The sequence below is a fragment of the Pipistrellus kuhlii genome, unplaced genomic scaffold (assembly GCF_014108245.1).
Source record: "Pipistrellus kuhlii isolate mPipKuh1 unplaced genomic scaffold, mPipKuh1.p scaffold_m20_p_4, whole genome shotgun sequence".
Lineage (NCBI taxonomy): Eukaryota > Metazoa > Chordata > Mammalia > Chiroptera > Vespertilionidae > Pipistrellus > Pipistrellus kuhlii.
This window is the reverse complement of record NW_023425540.1, coordinates 40,702,756-40,728,401: the sequence shown is the minus strand read 5'-3', so window position 1 is coordinate 40,728,401 and position 25,646 is coordinate 40,702,756. Positions and strand designations below refer to the sequence as shown.

Here is a 25,646-nt window from a genome sequence, read left to right as displayed (position 1 = left end):
ATTTCTGATGAGGAACAACATCTTTTTAACATCTAGTGACAGAATTCAGTTCAGCCAAAAGGTTAATTCTGAGTCGTGATTAACAATAGAAGGTTTAAAGCTGATGTAAAATTAACTTTAGCTGTGGTTTCAACTTATTAGACAGATATATGTTATATTATGAACTATGTACAAACCATTTAGTCTAAAGTTCACCCAGAGTATGAAAATATTATTTTGGGACTGTATTAACACTTTAAAAATTACTTCTGGGGAGCCTTTAAATTAGACTTGAGTTTTGTCAGTGAGGAAAACTTCTGTGGCCCCAGCCTTTCCATCCCGTATACTCTGATGGAATTTAGTGCAAAGGAATTTCTGACATGAGGCATCAGAATTATCCAGATTATGGCATACACTACCCATTTAAAAATAAATAACTTGATAGTTCATTTTAATTGTAAATTCATATTCTTAGAAAGTTACTCATAACTTTCAAGTAATAAAACTAGACAGCCTACCGTTTGCTTGTAGAAACCTATACTGAAATGTAATTTGAATCAGGATTATGATGCTATGTCCATACATCTTAATTTATTCTAAAATTGCTCCAAATACCTGTTCTTGTTATTTTTCACCTAATAAAAAAGTTGTCTTTTTCCTTTATGATAGCATTTAGGTTGAATATTCATATCTTCAGTCCTCCAGAGAAACACCTCCAAGTGTTCTGACATAATTTCGGTTGTCATTTACAATGCAAAAATAAAATGTATAGTACACGAGAAAAACATTACAGCAGATAATCTGCATTCCTTACTTGAAATACTAGTTTCTCATATTTAAACTCTTATTTGTCAAACATGGCCCAAAAGGAATTTAAAGGAGCTTAATCCCTCATAAAATTTTATAAGACTTTTGTAGTCAGATGATAAGTTAGTAAATCTGGCTTTCAAATTCTTGAATTGTACTGATAAGCAGAATGGGCTCCTCTCAGTGATAGGAAATTGTTCAGAATTCGCATTTCTGCAAAAACATCTTTTCTATCTCCCAATTTTCATTAAATTTCTATGTTTGTATTCCCAGGCCCAAACGACATCAGGGCAATATACACAGTATTCCCAAGTTATCCTAAACTGCTTGGATGAAGATGTTCAACACTTTGATAGTATGTCTTGAGTCTCAGGCATAAGAGTTACCTAATCATTTTTGAGGGTTTCCTTCCAAATTTGTTATGGGAGAGTCTATAGATACATGGGAACAAAAACGTTTAATCTGGCTTTTTCTTTTTTAAAAAAAGTGTAATTACCAGTAAAGAAAATGCAATTATAGAACCCTGTGCAGTGTTTCTGATGAAAAGCATGTGTCTGGTTATGAAAAAGGAAACTCTCCCAGTTTCCCACGAAGAAAGACACAGCCTTTGATAAAAATGCACATATATTCATTCATGCTTTTTAACTTTTTTTTTTTTTTTATTGAAGCTGTTGGGTTACACAAGAAAGCAAGCGTTACTTGTCCATGGAGTCTGCTAATGTAGTTCCCAATGTAGAAGATAGTAATTTCTTAAAATATAGCTACAACAAGAGATAGCTGCTGCTAATACTGTCTCTACAACACTTTCAACTAATGCATTACATCCCTCATTTCCTGATATGCCTAGTCAAACAACTTCTAACTTCTTTGAAACTTGAGACCATCAGGAAGAATTTTATGTGGAGTACCAAATCACACAAAAGTGTCTTTTAAATAAATACTTGGATGGGGTCCAAAAACTCCTTCTGTATACCTTTAATTACTAGTAGATGTTCAAAGATAAAGAGTATACGTTTTTAAACACTGTTTTTAAGGGGACATTTACATAGATACCAGAGAAATCATATGACCATTTGCCCATGAAACAACGTACAAAGCAAAATAGTGAATGCAAAACTGCTGGACCATATTCAGGTCAGAGAGCAAATGCTTCCTTCCTCTGGTGGTCAAATGTAAACTTCTGATAAGTTTGAGAGTTTTTCCCCCAATGCCACTTACTGACTTTAGATATGGGACAATTAATTTCTTCAAGTTTCCTTCCCCTCATCTATAAAATTGGGCATAATCACCATGCATTTCGTAGGGCTTTGTAAGAATTAAATTAGCTAATATTTGGATAAGTGCTTACTACTGAGCCTGGCACACAATAAACTCTCAATAGATGATGGTTATTATCATCATCATGCTTGTGACTTCCTCACTGACATGAAAAAGGAGGCACAAAGGTTGGTGGGAAAGCTCGGGCTTTTCAAACGTATTTTCAAATGTATTCTTAGTTCTAATGAAGTAAACGTTCTATAAATTGCCTTCTTTGTCCTCTTTAGTTTCACAAATTAAAATTTTCCCCAACAATATTAAATATTATCTGGTTCTTTTAATTTCCTTGTAAACACAGAAGCTTTTCAAACTTAAATAACTTTAATAGACTTACTAGGTGAACGCAGATAAGCAAAATGTTGTTCTTTTATAATTTCAAAAATGGTTTTAAAATAATAAGAGTAAAATTGTTGCCCTCTATTAAATAAGTACAATGTACTGTCACTTTCTCAAAAGATAAAACAGTAGTAGTTTTTACGGGAAGCATTGTCAGAAGTTTATCTCTCTGGGTAGAAAAATAATGTATATTAGAATCCTTGGCAGAAGTGGACATTCCCCATCCAGTGGGCTGGCTCCTTTATCCTGTGTGTCTCAAATAACTCCTCTGTCTCTGCTTAGCATGGGTTACTTTTTTGTTAAAATAGCTCCCTTTTCCCCATCAGATGGTCAGATTTTTAACACCACAACTGTGGACTTGTGCCTGGCACATAGTAGGTACTTAATATGTATATGTTTGTTGAATAAATGGATGAGTGTAATGGAATACATCCAAACTAACATTATCATAACAAGCATTTCTTAAATCCTGGGGCATCCATGGCATTTAGCAATGCAATGACATATTGTGTAGGCTTAATGAGCATTAACTAGATGACTGCTTTCATCATAATGTTGATAAAAGCTAACCCAAAGCTTAGAGAATTTAAGGACTTAAGATGACTTTAATATATGATATCTAGATCGATATCCTATTGTACAAATAAAGAAATCAAGACCCGGAGATTTTATATTTCTTGTCCCAGGTAGCATGGCAAATGAGGAACAGTGTATCTTGGCTAATCCTTTCCCCTCTTCAAGTATGGGCTCATTTCTCACCTTCTCAATGAATTTTCCCTGACTATTGCACTCTCCTTCTCTTATGGACCCCAATCTCTCTCATATCTTTTTCTTTTCTCTGTAGCACTGGCTAATGGCTTTAACTATTTTACATAATAATTTGTGTCCATCTCAAGTTCAGCTTCACAAGGACAGAGATGTCTAATGTATCCAAGTCACCTAAATCAGTACCTGGCACATAGTAGATGGTCAGTACGTGTTTATTGAATAAACCCAGGACCAAGATCCAGGGATTATTCCTCATTAAGTTGCAGTCAGTCTTTCCAAATGTCAGGGAAATAGTTTCAGGTCATAGAGCAAGAGGCAGCAGATGAAGAAGAGGATTATGAGATTGGACAATAGGTCGTATGCGTGGCTCCCACACTGCACACAGCATCCTACGCTCCATGAGGGTCCATCAGAGACAGGACGCAGCAATCTTTCTAATGTGTGCATGCAGCTTTGAAGAGCAGTCATTTTATACTTGGTCATTGCAATGCTATCGTGTTCCTTATGTAATATCTGCAGAGTCGGGATCTGGTGGTGCAGAGTGGATTAAAAGAAGTGGAGTGAATTCAACAATGTATGATCACAAACCACCCACTGAGCCAAAGTTTAATGGGAGAAGTAGATAAGTGCTACTCCCACTTAATTTTCTCTCCTCCACTTAAAACTCATTTGGATTCTATGAGTCTGTTAAGAAAGCTTAAATTAATTCATTTTGTGTTTTCAAGACAGAGTATGCTATTTGCAGCCACAAATGCAAAATTCACAAATATCAAGTATATTTTCCAAATGGCATTTAGATAAATATATACAGCGTTAATAACTCTTTCTAGAAAATATCCGCTATACAGTATTAGAATTTCATCACGAACTCATAAGAATTAGCAACATCGTATTAGATAACTAATTCTAAAATCTCTTTTACTATAGGACATGAACCCAAAAATGTCAGAAGAACCTACTGCATTGAATACAGGCTTACCATTTGGTCAAACTAAGACTATAACCAGACAAATATAATACAGGAGTCCAGAAAAAAAAATGTATACATAGGCAATTATGTACATATGTAGAAATACTCACATACTGCACACATAGACTTATTCACGCTGTTATAGCAAAATACCATATACTGGGTGGCTAATAAATAACAGACATTTATTTCTCCCAGTTTTGGAGGCTGGGAACTCCAAAAAATATGGTGCTGGCAGACTCAGTATCAGGTGAGAGCTGGCTTCCCAGTTCAGATTGTCATTTTTTCCTCTGTGTCTTCAAATCACTGAGGGGGACAAGGGATCTCTCCCAGGTTTCTTCTATAAGGGTACTAATCCCATTTCCAAGGGCTCCACCCTCATGAACTAATCATCTCCCAAAGGCCCCACCTTCCAATATCTTCACATTGGGGATCAGGTTTCAACACATGAGTTTGCTAGTAGTGGGGGGAGGGGAATAAACATTCAATCTAGAGCAAGCATCTTTTATACATGGTCCTTCGGTGTGAAATGATGAACAGAACACATGGCTTTGTCTTCTTGAAGCTTATAGTCTAGTGAGAGACAGACATTTCTGTGAATTTAAAACTATTGACTGTGATAACTGCTATAAGGGAAATTATGAAATTCTATAGAGAGAAGATAACATCATATGCTATTACCTTTAACAGAAGCATTAAAAAAAAGCAGTATCTTTAAATTATGGATGTAAGTCAAACATGGTAATATCTTTCTTCAACTACATAGCTGCTACACTAGATAGGTACACATATAGTTATACCTATATACACATACACAATGGTTATAAATAGAAAAATTAAGGAATGAAATGATTATAGATTGAAATACAATTTTGGTTAGTTGCTGCTGGGCATAAACTAAGTTAAGGAAGATTGGGAGAACAAATTTGGGCAAAGGAGGAGAGACTCAAGTTATCTATTGGACATGCAATTTATGACCACCAGGCAGTTGGATTTACTAGGTTTTATGTTCAGGGGAAATGTACTACTAGAAAGTTTGGAATCGTTAGCAGATAAGTGGTATTTGTGACCATGGACTAGATGAGATCACCTAGGGAAGAAGGAAATGCAGATAGAGGCCAGGAGATGACTCTGGTCTGAGATCTGGTGACCCGTAGCACCAACAGGTGAGCAAAAGGAGGGTGCATAGGTTCCCAGATGCAAATGTTCTTCAAGTCAGAATCCTGTCACTGATGTGTGGCCATTTTTCCTCTATAATTTTTTCCAAAGTCTTAAGTTAGTTGCATACATTTTTAAATAGAAGATTTTTTTAAAAACATTAAAACTTGTACTTCTTTTGTCTGTTGCAAAATTCAAAGATCCATTATCTTTTAGCCTGCATTCCCACTGAACAACATCAGTGGAAGCCAGTTCATGCATTAGAATGGGCATGTCCTTCCCATTCCCTGCTGTCCTCAGGACTGTGGTGCTCTCTCCACTCCCTCAGCCTTGCCTACCTAGACAATTGTATTTGACTTACCTTTCATTTTATTTGAGCACTAAATTTAATACTCAGCACATTGAACGCCATCAATTCATGATTATTAGATAAAGAATCACAAGATCCCTTTGCCTCCAGGATTGACTCTGTGACAGTATTATTTTGATAGATTTTATACTAAATGAAGACATTAACTATATCTGTGTATAAAACCAACAGTGTCCTTTCTGCAAATTACAGATAGCTTGACCTTATACTTGGAAGTGGAAGTGGTCTGAGTGGAGGCAAGTAGATTTGAGATCCACTCTTCTACCATATGAAGACATTTCCAATAACTAAGGGCTGTGTGGTTAATTACAACTTAATGAAGAAGAATGACTCATGCTAATGTTTTGGTTTCCCCATACCTTTGGAAGCAAGCCTCGAGTATAGTTAAAACCCTGCAAAGTATGTTTATATTAAGAATGTCATTCACCATGTTAGTGAAATGTTCAAATTTCATTTTCCAATTTATTTTCCTGTAGTGCATTTCTTAATCTATTTATAGCCATGCAAACCCAATTTGCTTATTCGAAGTCTAAAATAATAAGAATTAAATATATTTCTTTATCCATAAACCTTTGATAACATAGATGAATGTACATCCTGAAAATTATTAACCAAAACAAACAACTCTGAGTTGACAAAAACACTAAGATTGTCTCTAGTTGTGGGACAAGTTGTGCTGGACATAGCCGTGGCAGTAATATTAATATATGTACATTACAGTGTGATGCACAATGGAAAATACATTACCTGAGTCATTTAATTCAGTCCTCCTCGCAACACTGGATAAAGGTGGCTGTCTTCACTGAAGTTGAGACAGGTTCAGTCACTTGCCTCAGTATACGGTTATTATGCAGCGAAGCTGAGATTCAAGCTCAGGCACGCTAGCTCTTATGCTCCTCTTGCACAGGAGCCATACAGCCTCCATCTCCCCTTTCTTAGGACCTTTTAAGTAAAGCAGTGGGTAAATTGGCCCCCATTTTATTCCATTCAGTTAATTTCCAAAACAAATCAAATCACTACTAAAAAAAATCTTGCTCTAGCTGGCTTGGCTCAGTGAATAGAGCGGACGGAAGGGTCCCAGGTTCGATTTCGGCCAAGGGCACATGCCTGGGTTTTGGGCTTCATTCCCAGTAGGGGATGTGTAGGAGGCAGCCGATCAATGATTCTCTTTCATCATTGATGTTTCTATCTCTCTTTCATTCTCCCTTCCTCTCTGAAATAAAGAAATATATTTTTTAAATAAAAATAAAATTAAAAATGATCTTGGTCTTGGACTTGGGAGAAATTTTTCCTACAGGTCACCATGGAGATTCTTCAGAGGAGTTAGAGGAATGAGGCAGGGGTGGGGTGGCAGCTGTGTAAACACATTCCACCCTTATCTCCCAATGATGACTGTCTGGAACCCCCAAGGAAACTCAAGAGGCAGCAGAAAGAAGTTGGATATATAGATTCAGATAGATTTCTTTTAACAGCTTCTTAGTTGGTGGTCCTGAAATGCACTCTTGTCCTGGTGAGAACCAATGCAATTAGGGAATCATCAAGCGTTGATAAGATGTGGCTTTCTCAGAAATAGTAACTTCTAGGAAGTGTCTCTGAAAAAGCACAGGTAAAGAAGGCCGTGTGGAGGTAGAAGCTGCTGCACACCTGCCACTATTTGTTAGTCTGAGCCAGCTTTTCTGGGCACTCACAGTGCGCCAGACAGGAAGAAGTGCTCAACATCTGACCTCATTTAACTCTCACTGGGATCCTGGGAAGAAGGTGGCTTAACTCTATTTTGCTGATGTGGAAACTGAGGCACAGAGAGGTTACGTGACACAATGTAAGGGGCATAGAGTATTTACTTAACCAATAAACACTCTCTGTTAAAAAACAGATGAAATCATAATGAATGTGAAGAGATAAAACTCACATAGAACTTAATCAGCAGAACAGAGCTAAACTCACTTTTCTACTTCTGGTACAAAAAGAAAATTAAGAAAAAAAAATTTTTTTTTTCAGGATATTAACAGAGTTTCAAGTTTATATCTCAGCACAGTGATTTTTATTAAACTGTGTTCAATTGACCTTCAAGAGCTATTGGTGGGGGAGGGGGACTCTTGGTGCACATTTCAAGCAGAGAAGCTCACCTTTTGTCACATTTATATTGCAAAGGTTTGTCTAAAATATCCTTTGGGGAGAAAAAGTTCCACTGTTCCTGAATTTTTTTTTTTAATATTACCATAGATCAACCTTTAGGCTCTAAAATAGTGATAGCATTTATCCTTATTTTTTACTCGGAAACTTGGATATAATAATAACGTGGTATACATTTGTGGTCTCCATCATCCAACACAATACTATATCTTGGTGTTGGGTAATTTCCCATTAGAGAAACGATTTAGCTTAACGCAAGGAAGGAAGATGGATATGGCCAATATCTAAGAGGATGCTTCATGGCACATCAGGTCATATGATGAAGGTTTTGACCGAAAGGACATATGCCGCTTAAAGAAGTTGTAAACACACAATTCTAGGCAATTTGGTTCAGCTGTACATGGAAGAGAAACAGCAGGTCACAAAGAGAAGGTAGGGGTAGGGGATGGGGTGGAGGAGAGAAGTCAGTTCTTACTGTGAGACCAAAGGCAAGGTCACAGATGGTGAAAAACAGCAGAGAGCACTTTCCAGCAAAGAGAAAACGTTACTTATCCCATTTTCAGCATTGGGCTTTTGCTTTATAGTTCAAAACTACACAACAGTGAGGACTTTTTGGCAATAGCATTTTTAAGGAACATGGAATCTGAGATATGTTTTTCATGTTTTTAAAGACATATTTAAAGATGGCATTGTATTAACAGGTCAATAGACCTTCTGCAAATATATACTCCTTCAATAATGACAATATATAGCAATTTTGTCACCAGCTTCTTAAGTATATATTTTCTAGGTTTGTTTGTAAGTTCCATCAGCTATTTAACTTCTTTTCATACCATTTTCATTTAGTTTGTGCATAGGTGATACATTCACATGGTTCACAATTTCAAAAATGTGCAAGTATACACTGTGGAACTCTCCCAAGATTCCTCCAAGGCATGCATGTCAAATTTGCGATCCATGGATTTGCGATCCATGGGCCGCATGCCTTGTTTATTTGGCCCGTGTTTGCCTTTGAGTTTGATATGCTTGCTCCAAGGAGTTTTTCCTCACTTTTCTATAGGCTACCAAGGGTATTAGTTTCTGGTAAATCCTTTCAGATAGAGTTTATGCATATATACTTTTTTTTTTTTTTTTTTTTTTTTTTTTTTTTTTTTTTTTTTTTTTACAAGTGGTGGGAGCACCACATATTCTTAGGGCAGAGTTTGAACTTACAATGAAAGCGAAGATAGGCTAAGAACAAATCCAAAGTCTCAAACTCAAGTAGTTGAGAGCAGAGGGCAAATTGGATCCTCAGTAAAGCTCCTCTCCTGCCCCCTTCAGGTCAGCCCTTCCTGAAGCACTGAGCCCTAGAGCAAGTCCTTCCTTTGCATTCAGGAATAGCTGGGCAAGAAACTAAAGCTCTGTCTCTGACTAATTAAAAGTAATCAGCTCTCCAAAAGGACAGTAAAGCTCAGCCAGGTGGCTCAGTGGTTGAGTGTCAACCTATTAACCTGGAGGTCATGGCTAGATTCCCGGTCAGGGCACATGCCCAGGTTGGGGGCTTGATCCCCAGTTGGGGACATGTAGAAGGTGGCCAATGATTTTCTCTCATTATTGATGTTTCTATTTCTCTTTCCCTCTCCCTTCCTCTTTGAAATCAATAAAAGTATATATTTTTTTAGAAAAGCAAAAGCAATAAGACACACACACAAAAAGACAGTAAAGGCTGGATAGAGGTAGGGGTGGGGCAGAGCTAGGACCAGAAAGAAGACTCTTATAAAAGTTTCCAACGCAAAGCTGACCAGACACATCAGAATTATAGCGAAATGATGGGAGCTTCTCACTCCAGGTGAACAATTTTAGGAAAAATTAGATGCATTCCAATCTGAGGGAAACAAAATAATTATAAACAGTTTGAGTTTAATGAGTAAGATACTCCATATTGTCTTTTTATGTACTTACCTACTCAAATGTGATGTGTAAGGTACAATGAAAGACCAATGTCTAAATTATCATTCTGCTTAAATATTGTATTTAACACCTCTATTTAATTTTTGAGAGCTAGCTACTAGTAATTGCATAAAGCAATAGTAGGTTCCATGTCTAATGCTATAGGGAAGCACAGGCTCTAGGCATACTGGTTGATTTCAGTCACAGACACTAGCCCGTGCCAGGCATTAGGTTGCTGTGAGAGGAACAATGTGAACAGGGCGTGGAGAGGGAAGCCTAGGGATTGTTTTCAGTGGATGGTGGCAAGCGCAGCAGTTAGGATACAGATCCATTCTGGCTGCTTATCCTCGGCAGCTTCAGCTACCCTAATGAAAGTAACAGCTTCCCAAGCGTTAGTCTTACACATTCAAACCCACCATCGTGATAACAGATGTCACGAAAACAAGGAACTGTTTTTAAAACCTGTGCAGTTTTTTCAAACGACTAATTTTGAAGCTGACAGTTGAATCCCTGCCTCCCAGTTTGGAATATCAGGAAGGAATTAGCCTTCTGTTGGTATGATGAAAAGGTTTGGAAATAGGTAGGGGGTGTAGTTTCACAACATGGTGAAAGTAATTAATGCCATTGAAATGTACACTTTAAAAATGACAATTGCTATGTATATTTTTCCACAATAAAAAAATTCAGGTGATGGTGGGATAGGGGGGTATTTTTAATTTCCTAGTTTAGTACCTTATTCAGCCATATTATATTCCCCAATTTTTTGTTTTTCTTTCTTACATTTTATTGGTCTAGGAAGTCCAAAAATCTGTAGGCTACTTCATCTATACACTAGTGAGAAAGTAACCAATCAAGATGGGTTATTTCCAAATCCATAACTTATTTTGAGGGGGAAAAAAGACAAAAACAAAAAAACTTTGATCTGTAGCACCTTCTCCTCTTTCTGTTACCTTTACATTTTTGGCCAAGGAATGGCAAAAAAACAAAAAAAGAGATTATATTTTTAATAAAACTGAGAACAATAAATAGCCCAATGCCATATTTCTAGATTGTTTTTCTGCAGCTACTTGTGTGTTGTTGTTGTTTTTTCCTATTTGAAAGACTTCACCTAAATTATAAAGCAACACAAAAATCAGTCCTTTGGTCATGCCACTGCTTTTATAATTTGGTGAAACTGAACGGCGTCCTCTGGATTTCACAAAATTTGTAAAATAATAACGAGGTCCTGCTGTTTCCCCTGGAGACAACTGTGGTCTTTGAAGGGCATCAAAACTTTCAAGTCAGTGTCATTGAAACTCACTAACAGAAATAGGGAACTTGTGTAACTTACAAACTGAACTTAAGGAAAATTGAAAACACCCAAATAAGCACATGTAAGCTTCCTAGTTTTATTATATTTATTACATATTGTTTTTTTTTTAAAGGAAAACAAGCAATACTCATTCTGATTACCAAGATCTATTTTTATCTATTACATTATATTTGTTTTGCAACTGCATGTTGATCAAACAGTTTTGATTAAACATAAATTTAAGTGGTCCAGGATTTTACATCCAGTGATCAGATGCAAGACTTCCTCTAGGCAAGACAACGGGAAGTTTGTTTTCAGCACTCAGTCCCCTTCCTGCTCTTTGTGCCTTCCCTCTTCGTCTCCAGCTTAATGTGTTTCCTGGCTGATCACTATCCTGACAGCTTGCCATTGCAAGCCTGATAAGAATCTTAAACTCAAGATCTGTTGCTCAAATATACCTGTCACTCAAATAGCTAAATCTTGGTAGAGCCTGCAATGAAACTCAGAGCTCTTGACTCGCTGGCCAGTGCTCCTGCATGCATCCCACCTGTTCTACAACAGGCCACTCCCCATCCACCTTCAATGCTCTATACTTTGCACTGTGGATATTCTAAGAACAAGCAAAACTACCAAAATACGATAGTCTCAACAGGTCAAATCAGGAGTTTAGGCTCATGAACATGGCTCTCAGTCACTCAATGTGTTGCAATTTACACATCTATCTTGGGGTTCTTTGAATTTCAGTCAGAGATTTCTGGCATTTATTACCTCAACACCTAGCCCCAAAAAAGACAGAAATAAAAATGGTAGAAATTTATGCATTCTGGCTGGTTAGAAACATTGTTTTGTGGAAAGCCAGTGGACTCAGTTCTCAATATCATAGCACAAAGTCACCATCTACTCACAATGCTGGAGTAAAATAAACAGTGCCTAAAAAAAAGTCAGAAGCTTATACTTCTAAAATACTACAAGATGATTTACAGTTAACCACAGAAAAAAATTAGAAGTCGCAGTCCTTTGCACAAGAGTTTGATCTTTGCTTTAACTCTTTAATTTATAAAACACTCAGATCTTGTATTCATTCTGGAACACCTTATGATTATGCTAAACCACACAATAATTTCCAAGTTTCCTGTATAATGCAGGTGGTATTTTGTATATTTTTTACTCCACATGGATCAAAAATGAATAAATAAATTATAATATAGGTTAATATATGCCAAAATTATTCTCAGTATCAGGCAGTGTCATATTTGAGAAATATTGTGGAAAAGATTTGCAGTAGGAACAGTTAGCAGTGAGTGGACGCTTTGGGTCAGCCATTATTTTAAGTGCTTTATGTGTCTACTAGTATATAGTAGATATTACCACCTAATACACAAATAATAAAGTTGGGATTTAGAAATTGCAGAAAGAGCTCAAGGCTACACACCCAGTAAATTAAGGAGATGAAACTAGAACAAGATCTTTATCACATAAAAGCCCTTTGCCTAACTACTGTAATACCCCTATCCCAGTGCATTTGGGCATTAGTTTTGACTTTACAAAGCTTAGAAGAATCATAAAACTACCACCTCTTTTTTAAAATATATTTTTTTGAGGGAGAGGGAGAGAGAAAAAACATGGATGAGAGAAACATCGATCTGTTTTCTCCTGCACGCCCCCTACTGGGGATACAGCCCGAAACCCAAGCATGTGCTCTGATCTGGAATTGAACCAGTGACCTCTCAGAGCACAGGATTATGTTCAATCAATTGAGCCAAACCCACCAGGGCAAAAATGGCAACCTCTTGCAGCTGTGTGTCATGTCTAAACTCAAGTCCTGCAGGAGAAGGCCCAACTCCCAAGTGTCCTCCCAAGGATCTGGGGAGATGTTCCCTGTGGCCCTCAGACATCACTGAGCAAACTTAGTCCACAGCTTTTTTTCCTCCTCCCAGAAAGAAGACTTTTCAGGTAGAACTTGGATGCAGTCATTAGGGATAGGGTAGGGGGGAAATTATATGTAGGATAGAGTGGGATAGATTTACCTTTCATCTCTTATAATTCTGGGGTCCTAAAATAAGGAGATAAAAAATAGAATCTAAAGGAAATGCTTAATGATATGTATGATTCATTTTAATTAAGCAATTGTCCTATTTTTTAAAATCTCTTCAAAGTGGGATTATTGATGGCTTTTCAGTTTCTGAGGATTGGGGCTGACTTATACGTGAAATTATGTTTATTTTTCAACATTACATAATTCTGTTTGCTATATGATAAAAATAAAACCATTGCATCTATTTTTGTACACTTTTATATTTTAAAATCTGACTCCTATGTTTGCCATTGAGTACGTTTTGAGATCTGCCTGGAGATGAGTGGCTACTCTTCATGGTATCTTGTGTATCTTAAATGATTCATGGCCAAAAGTTCCTCAGTACATACCTGTCAAAGGCAGGAAGGGCTACATGAAAGGCAGTTTTGGCAGCCTTTGAAAGCCGTGTATAGATGAGAAGCTTTGTGTTTCCAGGAGTCCTTATATCACTTTCTCATTTTCAAATCTTGCACATCCTCAAGAGACCTTGTCAAGGTCAGAAACACAATGAGCTAACCAGGGGAAACCCCAGAGAAAGCCAAGATCTGAGAATAGCAGCCGGCTCTCTGGAGAACGACAGGCCTGCTGACTTGGCAAGCTTAGAACTCTGCAGTCCTCTCTGGAAGGCAATAAAGTCCTTGGAGGAGGGACAACGAGGAAAGCAAAAGGGCAAGGAAATGAAAGGCGGATGTGATAAGATAACTGTTAAGTAAGAAATAGCAGGAAACAAAGGGAAATGGAGATTTAAGGGAATAAAGAAGTAATTATTTGGAAAACAAGTATAACTTTGGATACACTTTTAACATTCAATAGATTTCAAAATCTGGAGGTTTTATAAAGCCTTTGCTAAAAATACTTTTTGTGAAAATAAAATATGTACATGCTGCTTAAAATATGTACATGCTCCAGAATGACATTTTAATCATGAGTATATATTTGAATAGAGGCCATATGTGAGGTTATTCTAAGTTCTTTGGCCAGAAGTATAATAAAAGTTAGTCAGGTTGTTTTATACTTTTTCCATAAATACAATACATATTTATTGTATTAGCTCACCTATGAAGAGAAAAGTTTGCCTACAAAATTTTTGGTTTATATTGATGAAATAGCCCAGGTACTTTGTCAGTTCTCTTCTTGTTTCTACATTTTTATATTTAAATATAAAAAATAAAATTTATTATGAAATCACCAAACTTCAGATGATCATGGAGCTTTATACCCAATATTTCTTAGTGATTATAGCATATTTTTCCTTTTATCAATGGTTTAAAAGACATAGCTACTTTATGCCCTCTAAGTATCAGAGGTATCTTTCTAGGTGGTTCAAAGAGACTACTGTTCAATAATGCAAAGAAGCTTATTACCCAATGTTACTGTTCAACAGATACCCTGTATAGGTAGCATATTTCATTTCATAAAAATGTCTGAACGCATATTAATTGTTCTTTTCTTTCTTTTTTAATTACAGCAGAAAATGGTCCCCATCTACTGGTGGAAGCAGAACAAGCCAAGGTATTCTCACATAGAGGTGGCAATGTTACACTGCCATGTAAGTTTTTTCGAGACCCTATGGCATTTGGCTCAGGAACCCACAAAATCCGAATTAAGTGGACCAAGCTCACTTCAGATTACCTCAAGGAAGTGGACGTTTTTGTTTCCATGGGATACCACAAGAAAGCCTACGGAGGCTACCAGGGGAGAGTGTTTCTGAAAGGAGGCAGCGATAACGATGCTTCCCTGGTGATCACAGACCTCACCCTGGAGGATTATGGGAAATATAAGTGTGAGGTGATTGAAGGATTAGAAGATGATACTGCTGTGGTGTCATTAGATTTACAAGGTAAGCATCTATAAATCATGTCAAACTTAGAAATTATAATTAATCATTACTCTTTCTTTTTCATGACCAGTGGATGATGTGAGAAACCAAAAGTCCATTCATAGAATATTTTTCAATTCTTTTGAATTTTATAGTCTGTCTATAATTTCAAGTTCCATTTTTGAAATGTACACACAATGGTTATGTGCAAAATCGAAGCCATTTGCACGTAGGAGAAATGTGCAGTATAACTGAATTATTAATAATAATATTCGGAAACTGCCCAATACTATTCAAAATTTAAATCTCACTACATAATTATTAAGAAATTCCAATTTGATACTTTTTATTATACTTCTAAAATTATCTTAGTTTCAAAATAATGACCATTTTTTGAAGGACATCTACTAACTGAAGCACATGCAATTGTATTCTGTAAAGTAACTGTGAAAACTTAATTTAACAATAAGGTAAAATTTTATACATATAATACATTAAGTAGATTCAAAAACAAAAATGTATATAAAGCTGAATAATAAAAAGTGTCCTTGTCATCATCCTGTGTCCCCTCTGCCCAAAGCCCACTCACTCTAAATGCCCCACCAGTGGGGAAACTCACTGGTTTCTCACATATCTCAAAACTGAATCAATATTATTTCAGTGACATTCCGTGATTAGTCAAGGACTAATTACTAAAGAAAAATTTTTTCCTAACACCCATGGAAGTCAACTAAATATACTACAGCAAATTTAAACCCAAAATATTGTCATGGTTTTAAAAATTATTTTAAAGTAAAATGCTCTACATTCTCCACTGTTATCATCTTGATCCATATGAGAAATGGAACTCAAACCATATAACTTTTTCCTCTTTCCACATTGAGAGACTTCAAGACTTTTCTTTCACTTGATGTTTAGCTGCTAAAGAAATCTCTACGGATAAGTTGAGCATTTTGATAGCAGCATTCGTGGGGTAGCTGAGGAACGAAGACGTAAGGCCCCAGGGGACAGAGCGCACTGTGGCCCTTCCTTCCGCTGCTCATTAGGCTCTTACCAGATGCCTGGGCACGGCTCTTCTTAGGTAGAGCCACCTCCAGCCTTCCCTTCCGTCATCACTGCAGGGGGCAGTGGCAACCCAGAGAGTCTTTCCCTCCTTCATTCTGGCTCTGGTTCAGCTCACAGATCCCTCAGCCAAGAACCTGAGAAGGCAGGATGAGATCGGGAAGCCTTCCTGGATCTTTGCCTGCCGTGGGCAGTGCCAGCTGGACTGCCCCAGAGGGACAAACGTGCCCTGCAGAATCCTTCGGTGGACGCGACTTGATCCAGGCTATTGAAATTTCTGTAGAGTCTTCCAGGGCAACTTATAAAAGAAAACATTTCCTCTGTACTGGTTACACTCTTAGTGAATTGCACATTCATCTTCAGTAGGGTATGCAGTCTCATAAAAAAAAAAAATAGCACATGTGATATAGTTCACCAAATTACTGTCAGTGGGACAATGTTTTGTATTTCACATGGTAAAATATTAATTACTTCTAATTATATTCTAAAAAGCCAAGGCAAGGACTTGAACAATTACATTAAAGGAATTAAATTTTAGCAACTATGGGGGAGATATTTTGATGCAGTAGTCCTTCTTAAAGTCCAGCAAAGGGTACAACTTTGCTTTCATGTGTAATCCTTGTCTTTTAAAGTAATTGTGCAGCAATTTGTAAGACAGCTCAATCGCCTCTCATGATTATTTGACTGAAAAAGAAAATGCTTTTGGAAAACCATTGTATCTTCCCAGGCAAAACCAGGTGCTAAGTCCCACCATTTACATTTGCTAAGGGTTCTGCCCTTTCAAGTATTTAACTTAATTCTTTGGCATGAACTGAATCAACAGATGTCTATTCTGTACATACCTTGTATAGGACAGGGGAGGGAAGGGGGAGGAAGACTATAGTAAAAATTGAAACAAATAAGAGAGCTATAATGCTTTTTATGGTGGTGTTTTTCCTAGTAAAGAATTGCTTCATTAAGATGAAATAAGACTGTTTAATTAGATTTTTGATAGATATGCAAATGATTTCACTTTTGGGTGTCTCCAAATCAGAAGCCTTCTAAGTGAAAGTTACTTATCTGCAAGTTTTTAGGAGCACATATAAAACAAATTATATATCTGCATTTGATGCTTGTTCTTGCATTTAAAATACAATATTAAATCAAGTAATTATATAAGAATAATTACTAAGAAAATAACATTGTGAATTTTGATAAATACCTTCTCTTTCAGCACTATTTCTACATCCCCTACCATGCTTAGTATTCAATATTGATTTTTTTTTTCCAAGACAAAGGGAGCTCAGGAATACACTTTTAGGTAATAACCAGTAGCAGATGGTAAATTATCAAGGAGAGCTATTTAGAAAATATAATCTGCAAGTGAATAATTTCAGAAAGGAGAATTTCAAGGCTTGAGTTGAACTCTTAGCAAAAGAGATAAATCACTGAAGTTATCAAACCAAATAAGCACACAGGGACATGCTCAGAGCTGACCGGCTGTTTGAAGGGGAGAGGGACCATGAGATTGTTTGATTGTTTTATTGCCTGATTGTTATTATGAAACTAGTAGCCCTGCACACGAAACCTCATTTGACTCCTGTTTTAAGTTGTCCAAAAACTACTACTTCATCTGATGCAGATCCTGTTGCTGTGGGTTGTTTTTTTTCCAGTAAAATGTGACTTGCCTCTACCTGTGACTCTGGTTCCACTAATAACCCCATGCTCTCTCCTTTGGGCAGGTGTGGTATTCCCTTACTTCCCACGACTGGGGCGCTATAATCTCAACTTCCATGAAGCACAGCAGGCTTGCCTGAACCAGGATGCTGTGATTGCCTCCTTCGACCAGCTGTACGACGCCTGGCGGGGTGGGCTGGACTGGTGCAACGCTGGCTGGCTCAGCGACGGCTCTGTGCAATACCCCATCACCAAGCCCAGGGAGCCCTGCGGAGGCCAGAACACTGTGCCCGGTGTCAGGAACTACGGGTTTTGGGACAAAGAGAAAAGCAGATATGATGTGTTTTGCTTCACATCCAACTTCAATGGTATAAAAAAAAAAAAAAAATATTAACTGTACTGTCTTCTTCCCTATACCATAGACCACATGTGTCAAACACAAGGCCTGCGGGCCAAATCCATCCCCCCAGGCCTTGCAATGTGGCCCGCACTGCGCTGTCATCACTGCACTCCGCTGCGTTTCCATCACAATGACAGTTTATGACTGTTCAGTAAACCATTCGGCCCGCGATTTAGGCTGGATTTTAGATTTTGGCCCCTTCTCTGATTGAGTTCGACACCCCTACCATAGACGAATAGGTACTAGGATGCTACACTTGTCTTTCAATCCTATCTACTTAAAAAGATAAGAGCTTTGAACTATTGCTCCAGTTTGAAAAGATATAAGAAGTTCTTTGATGTCCTAATTTTTTTTTTTTTTAAATCCACAGAAGTCAAGCAAAAGTGTAGACTTCCACTATTCTTAGGTTTTATTATGTCTGGTTGTTATTATGAAACTAGTAGCCCTGCACACGAATTTGTGTGCCAGTAGGTTGCTGCAGCCCGCCTGTAGCTCTCCGACTGCTGTCCTGTCCCCCACTCCTCCACAGCTTGCTGACCTGCCACTCCTGTAGCTCTCCGCCTCCCGCTTGTAATTAGCTGCCCCACCCTCCTGCGAATCCGTCTGTGATCCGGTCCTTATGCAGTCCGTCATTAGGCCTCATAGCGTAACGGATAATCAGTATATTCCTCTCTTATTATTTAGGGTAGTTTAAGCTATGATGTTGTCTGGGGTTTGTTTCTTATTGCAAGGATGCTGCCTTTACCATGTGCCCTCCATAGGCATGACATTCCAAGTGGAAGTAGGGGTGGCTTCTGTGTCATGTTCTCCTTCACTAAATTACAATGTCACTATATTCATTAAATGATCAACAAAGCTCAGGATGAAGAGAACTTTGCAAAAGGAATAAGTAGAAATGACATTGCCGGAGAAAGCAGAAGAGAAGAAATCCAGGTTGCCTCCATCTTGATGACTGATTCCTCGTATTCAGCATCACTCCCAGCCTTACATTGCTCCAGCTAGACACAGCCACATCATGTGGGGGTGAAAATGTTGGTTCCTTGATCAAAAATTAGTGAGAATTTTAAGATGGTGACAGCAAGGCAGTAAGCCAATCATGAGAGCATGTGCCACTGCACAGGCCACACACCCATGAAGTAAGCTCTGACCCCTTTATTGGTATATATGTTCCGCGTTGACGTGCTTTGAAAAAAATTGCAAGGAATCAGGGATCAACAAACTTTCTGTATGGGGCCAAATAGTAATTTATTTATTTGTTTGTTTGTTTATTTGTTTGTTTTTGCTTTGTGGGCCTTCTGGCCTCTTTTTCAACTACTCAATCAATGTAGCTTTATGTGTAGTAACTCAAAAGCAGCCATAGGCACTATTAAATGGAGGGGTGTGGTTATGTTCTAATGAAACCTCATTTGACTCCTGTTGTAGTTTGTCGGCCTCTGGTGTAGATGATAGAACTAACGCTAGTAGCTAATGTTCCAGTGGCCTCCACTTTCTCAGAACCACATAGTCTTAGTCTAGAAAGAATTGGTAAGCATTCATTTACACGTCAATAATCTATATTTAATCAGGGGTAGGAAGATATTACATTACAATGTATATATACTCAGATAAGAGAATGATAAAATTCTAATTGAAATGAAGTCTGAGAAAATCTTCAATTGGCATATGTCACTTCAGTCAGTTGACGTCATATGTTATGTATTGTATACATATTGAAGGAATCTCAGTAACTAACACTATTCGATAACTGGGTGAGACTTACTCTTTCTTGTGAAATAAAAAAAACAACAACACACACACACACACACACACACACACAAAAAAAAAAAAACAACACTTAGGTATCAGGCTTCTACAGAATGAAGTTGAAAAATATAAGTCATCCTCTGCTAGGGAGTGAACAGACTAGATCCACATTCTGAGCCAGTATTATTCATGGCAAGTGACTTCCTGTCTATTTTTTTTTTTTTTTTTTGCATTTTCATACTGTACCCTTTGAAGAAGAATGCCTTATTGATACCTGAAATGAAAAGGACTTGAGGGCTTTGATTTTTTTAAAATAGACTTTTATGTCAGGCATGTTTTTTTTATCCTTTCACATTCAAATGTTGCCTCTCCAGAAACTTGTGCTGGGGCTCGTCCCACCACAGCCAGAATTTCAATAGCCCTTGCTTTTAGCATGGACTTCTGTCTTCCCTAGCGCCACAGAGGGGCCTTTTAGTCACTAATTAGCGAACAGAAACTGCATCTGCCGTTTCCCTTTGCTTTTCTTACAGCTATCAAAGGGCATGTCTGAGCATGGATTAAGGGGCAAAGAAAATCAGCTAATTTAGTGGAGAGCGAATCAGGGGCGCCTTTGACCGAGGATCCTAGGTCCCCAAACCTGCACAGGCATCGCTCCATCTCCCGCTCCCCCTGCCTGGGGCTCTCCTCATAGTCAACATCACCCCCAGCCTCACCTTGCTCCCTCTAGACTAGGGGTGTCGAACTCAATCAGAGAAGGGGCCAAAATCTAAAATCCAGCCTAAATCGCAGGCCGAATGGTTTGCTGAACAGTCATACACTGTCATTGTGATGGAAACGCAGCGGAGTGCAGTGATGACAGCGCGGTGCGGGCCACATTGCAAGGCCTGGCGGGACGGATTTGGCCCGCGGGCCTTGTGTTTGACACATGTTCTAGACACAGCCACATCATGTGGGGTTGAAAATGTCGGTTCCTTGACCAAAAATCATTGCACATTTTAAGATGGTGACAGCAAGGCAGTAAGCCACTGCACAGGCCACACACCCGTGAAGTAAACTCGGACCCCTTCATTGGTATCTACGTCCCGTGGTGATGTGCTTTGGGGGGATGGGGGGATGGGGGAATTGCAAGGAATCAGGGATCCAACAACTTTCTGTAGGGGGCCACATAGTAAACATGTTGACCTCTCCGCTCCCCTCCTCCCCGCAGGCCGCTTTTACTACCTGATCCACCCCACCAAGCTGACCTACGACGAAGCGGTGCAAGCTTGTCTCCACGACGGTGCTCGGATCGCCAAAGTGGGCCAGATGTTCGCGGCCTGGAAGCTGCTGGGCTACGACCGCTGCGACGCGGGCTGGCTGGAGGACGGCAGCGTCCGCTACCCCATCTCCCGGCCGCGGCGGCGCTGCAGCCCCACCGAGGCCGCCGTGCGCTTCGCGGGCTTCCCCGACAAGAAGCACAAGCTCTACGGCGTCTACTGCTTCCGAGCCTACAACTGAGCGCGCCCCGCCCGCCGCACGCCGGGCTTCACGTCATCAAGAACATGTGAAAGGTGTTTTGTTGTTTTGTTTTGTTTTCCGTATGAACTCATGCAAGTTACCAAAACTGTGATAACCCCCCCCCCTTTTTTTTTTTACTTACTGTAAAGAGTCATTTTCATAAAGATCGATTCACTCATTTGTTTTTTTGTAAAGCTATCATTCACTCTATATTATAAATTAATATAACTTTAAGGAAAGTCCCTACATCAGGAGGCTTTTGAGCCAAACGCTTTAGGCTATCTCATCTCCTAAGGAAGCATCCTTTCCTGAGCGGGGCATGCAATCATTTGAGGATTACTAGGATTAGGTTAAGGAAAGGAAAGTTCCCCAGAGCAGCAGCTTTCACAAGCACAAATTTTACACATTCGTCTGATTTTTGAGATGCACAAGAAGCAAGCTAGAGCAGCAGATTTGACATAAGGCTTCTTTACATAAACGGAGGTTCTGAGAGGTCTCACAAAACTCAGTCTCACAAGGGGATAACCTACACTTTTCTACAAGTTCCTATTGCAAGTCTATGATAGAATGTTTTACTCTTCCAACATCCTGCCTTTTTTGACCAAAATAAGAAGCAGCATTCATATGGACTTCAATGCATTGTAAAAAAAAGCACAGTTAAAATTCCTTAATGACCCCATTTATATGAAGTATGAAATTTAAATAAGCAGATAATATTTAACCAATGAGAGACTCTACCTTCTTCTAATTAAAATTACACATGCCTAAGAGGAATTGTGTTATCTTTTGAGTAGCTTTACTGAGTTATATTTAAATTCTAAGGGTCGTTGGCTAAGCAGCATTTAGCATCTACTCAGGGCAGTTATATAGATAAACTGCTGGACAGAAAAATTGTAAAATTTAGCAGCTTGATTTTATGTTAGCCTATGAAATATTATTGTCCTATAAAAATAACTTTAAACTATTTAATATTTCCTTCTTATTTACATTACATTAAAACATTTAAATCATAAAAGGAATGAATAACTGCACACTTTCCTAACCAAGAAATAAGGACACATCTTTCAAAATTCTCACTTTTTTTTTTTTTAATTTGTATATACATTAGAAAGCCCAACTGGTGCCTGTGGTTGGGAGGGGAAAATCAACCAAGTAGTTCTAAACCTTCCTCCATAAGAAAATGTGGTCCGTGATATCACTTTCCTGGCTGGTCATCATTGGGTGTAAATGAAACACTGAAGCTGTCATCACAGAGTTTACACTAAAATCATCAGGGCTGTAAGGGAAAAGGTAAGACCAGCTTCAGAAAAACAACTTTTGCTTAGCAGCTCCAATCTTAAATAAAGCTCTGTTTTCCTATATTTTTTATGACTGTTGAGACCCCACAGGGACCAATATTTGTATTCAAATTACATTTTATGGTTTCCCATTGTTTCACAATGAGTTCTAATAAATGGGATTTAGTATCATAATCCAAGTACGACATAGCTGGTGTGCTTTCATGAATGTTTTTTATGTAGTTTTTTCTTCCCTTGAACATGAGTAAATAAATCTATTTCCTGAATTGATTGTGGTTGCATATAAAGCTCTGTAATAATTCTAATAAATTTACTCTCTAAATGTAGAGTCACATGTGTGGAAGATACAGAACAGTTGGAAGTCAATAAAACCATAACTATACTTACATTATCTAGAGAAAATGTTGTAAATAAAAGTAGATTGCTTCTTTTATCAAAAGCAGAGCTGGATATTTTCAGATGCTTTAATATTAAAAGATGACAATGTATGCATGCACATTTTTACATTAGGTTGGATATGCAAATTGTGCAAAAATTACAAATATAAATCCAAAGAGATTGTGAGGTTTAACTCAAACATCGCTGATACAAATAGAACTTGAACTTTTAAATTAAAAATATTTGAATGGCCTAGAATAAGATGAATATATTATTTAAAGATGGGACTATCTCTAAAAGAGTGATCCTATCACCTCAACTATGGTGGGGAGCTCATTGGTGGAAGCCCATACTTGAATGATTATTACCCTATTATAAGATTTTTATTGGCAATGCAATTAGGAACAAATTTATATTGAAGATATATAATGTTCAGTTGATTGCTGCAAAGCTTTACCTTTATAATGTTAAGCATAATAGTTACCATTTCTTAACTTTTGAATACTTACTAGTATAGGAACTGGTGCTGATCAAAAACTCTGGACTGACATTTAGCTGATTAAAATCTAAACTGATGGCACACCATTTTTCTAAGCTTGTAAAAAAAATATTTAAAAAATAAATACTGCTGGGCAGAATTTTTATCTTCTGATTTCCCCTAAAGGATGAGGATCTCCTTACCCTTTTGAACTTCTACTTGAATAGTTTTTGGTTTTGTTTTGTTTTTAATGTTATCATTTTCCATGTTTCCACCAAATGTCTATTTTCCTACTTCATTCCCCAAAATATATCACTGAGAATATTGAAAAAAGAAAGGTTTTCTTAATACCTTTCTGAACAGAAAGTCAGTACCACATTGGCTAATTCAGAAATTGCTCCTCAGACTTTGGTGTCAGAGAAATAAGATGGGATTCAGGGTTAGGAAATCTTGTTTTGATCATTTTGTCCATAATTCACACTTGTAGCCCATATAAGCAACAAAGTTGATCTGCAAGTTTCACTGGGAGACCTACATTTGAAAACCAAACAATAAGAAAGGATTCATATAAAGACAATTGGAATGGAAGCAAGTTAATCACATTAACACTGGAAGCCACCTTTTAATGACTGCTGCCATATTTTAGCACAGTAATTTTTAGTCAAATATGATATTTGTAAATTTAAACTTTTTCGCATAGGAAGGGGGCCGGTACCTGTTAAAGTTTTATTTTAAGCAATAATATAGTCGCTTATTGTTTTGGCAATTAAAAGTAGACTCAAAGGAGATTCCAATTTGGTTGCTGGCAGCCATACTGGGTTTCTGGATTCAGTGCTCCAGATAATATGGTGGTCTCATGGAGTAGCTGAACACTAGTAGGGGAAGATTAAAAGAGAATTCCTATTAGTTCTCAGCATCAAGAATGATCAATGGATAACTGACAATTTTGTTGAGAAGCTAACTATCACAGCTCACTACTGCCAGAGTAGCAATGATGTACAACAGGAGAAATAAAATATATAAAAAGTCAGTAAGGCACCTGATTAAAGAAAATCAGTATTTAAAGGCATTTAATACCTACTGAGTACAAATCGGAGAAAAAGAACCAATCTGTATTACAAAAATAATGTTTTCATTTTCTGTAAGATACAATGAACTGGTAAACAAACATTAAAAGACAATTTTGTGTTAATGCAGTATCTTTTATTCTTCTGAGTTGTATAACCTTAGCTATTATTCTTTGTGTCAAATTCTATAAATACATTATTTTTAAAAAAGACATCTACCAATTTTTTTCTAATACATTTGAGTTCAAATTGTAAACACATAGCAATTTCCATTTCCTGGGGTTTTTGCAAAGTTAAGAACAACAATAAATAAATAAAAGAGTATATCTATGGTGTTGTTAAATCAGCAGAGTACTATCCCAAAATCTAACAGCTTTTTTCTTTTTTTATATGATGCAAAATATAATTTATTTTGCTCATTGGTTAGCAATTCCAGAAATCTGTTGTGTTGGTGACTAGATTAAAATACTTGAGATAATTCATTACTTCAATTATTAGTTCTGAATTATTATAAAAGATCTCTGTTTACATAGTAAAATTTTTCCACTCCAATAACCTAAGGACATATTTTTTAATATTTCCATCCCTTCCCTGAATTTTCAGAGTGGAACGTTGTTTTGGGATTTTCTTAGTACATAGAAATGGATTATTGGATGCAAGGGTCTATTGTTGGTACAATGACTCGAACACAAACACACCCCAAACATTTTGAGTCATTGATATTAAAAAGTGCACTTAAATTTTTTCTCATTCTAATTTGGAATACAATGAAAAACCTTGAAGAAAATTCAAGGATAACATGAAATTAAAGCATCTTCTTTTAGTGTTTAAATTCCCACACAGATGAAGTATATAATTTTTACTTTGCCAGCAAATTAACCTGGTCATATACAAAGCCCACTGGGGTACTAATACTGAAGAGTCCTATTGAGTTTCATCGTTAGATAAAAACAAGTTAAACTGTTCAGATGTGATGTGTTGTTAGTTCCCAGCCAAGTGACAAAGCTTAATACTAAGACTATTCTTGAGTAAAAAGGACCCTGTCCAAGAGAGTTAGATATGCAAGAAGAAGAATAAAAGCAAAAGATTATTGGAGAACATGAGGGAGACATGGAT

At 37.5% G+C, this 25,646-nt stretch overlaps 1 protein-coding gene across 1 annotated transcript in view; it reads left to right on the top strand.

Annotated features, from left to right (window-relative positions):
* HAPLN1 (hyaluronan and proteoglycan link protein 1) overlaps positions 1 to 24,828 on the top strand; it is a 66,198-nt gene extending 41,370 nt beyond the window's left edge. Inside the window, exons 3-5 of the mRNA XM_036410705.2 lie at positions 14,601 to 14,972; positions 17,735 to 18,037; positions 21,020 to 24,828. Of these exons, the coding sequence (XP_036266598.1) occupies positions 14,601 to 14,972; positions 17,735 to 18,037; positions 21,020 to 21,309 (965 nt within the window). The 3' untranslated portion in view covers positions 21,310 to 24,828. The remainder of the gene's footprint in view (positions 1 to 14,600; positions 14,973 to 17,734; positions 18,038 to 21,019) is intronic.
* Positions 24,829 to 25,646: the final 818 nt, after the last annotated feature.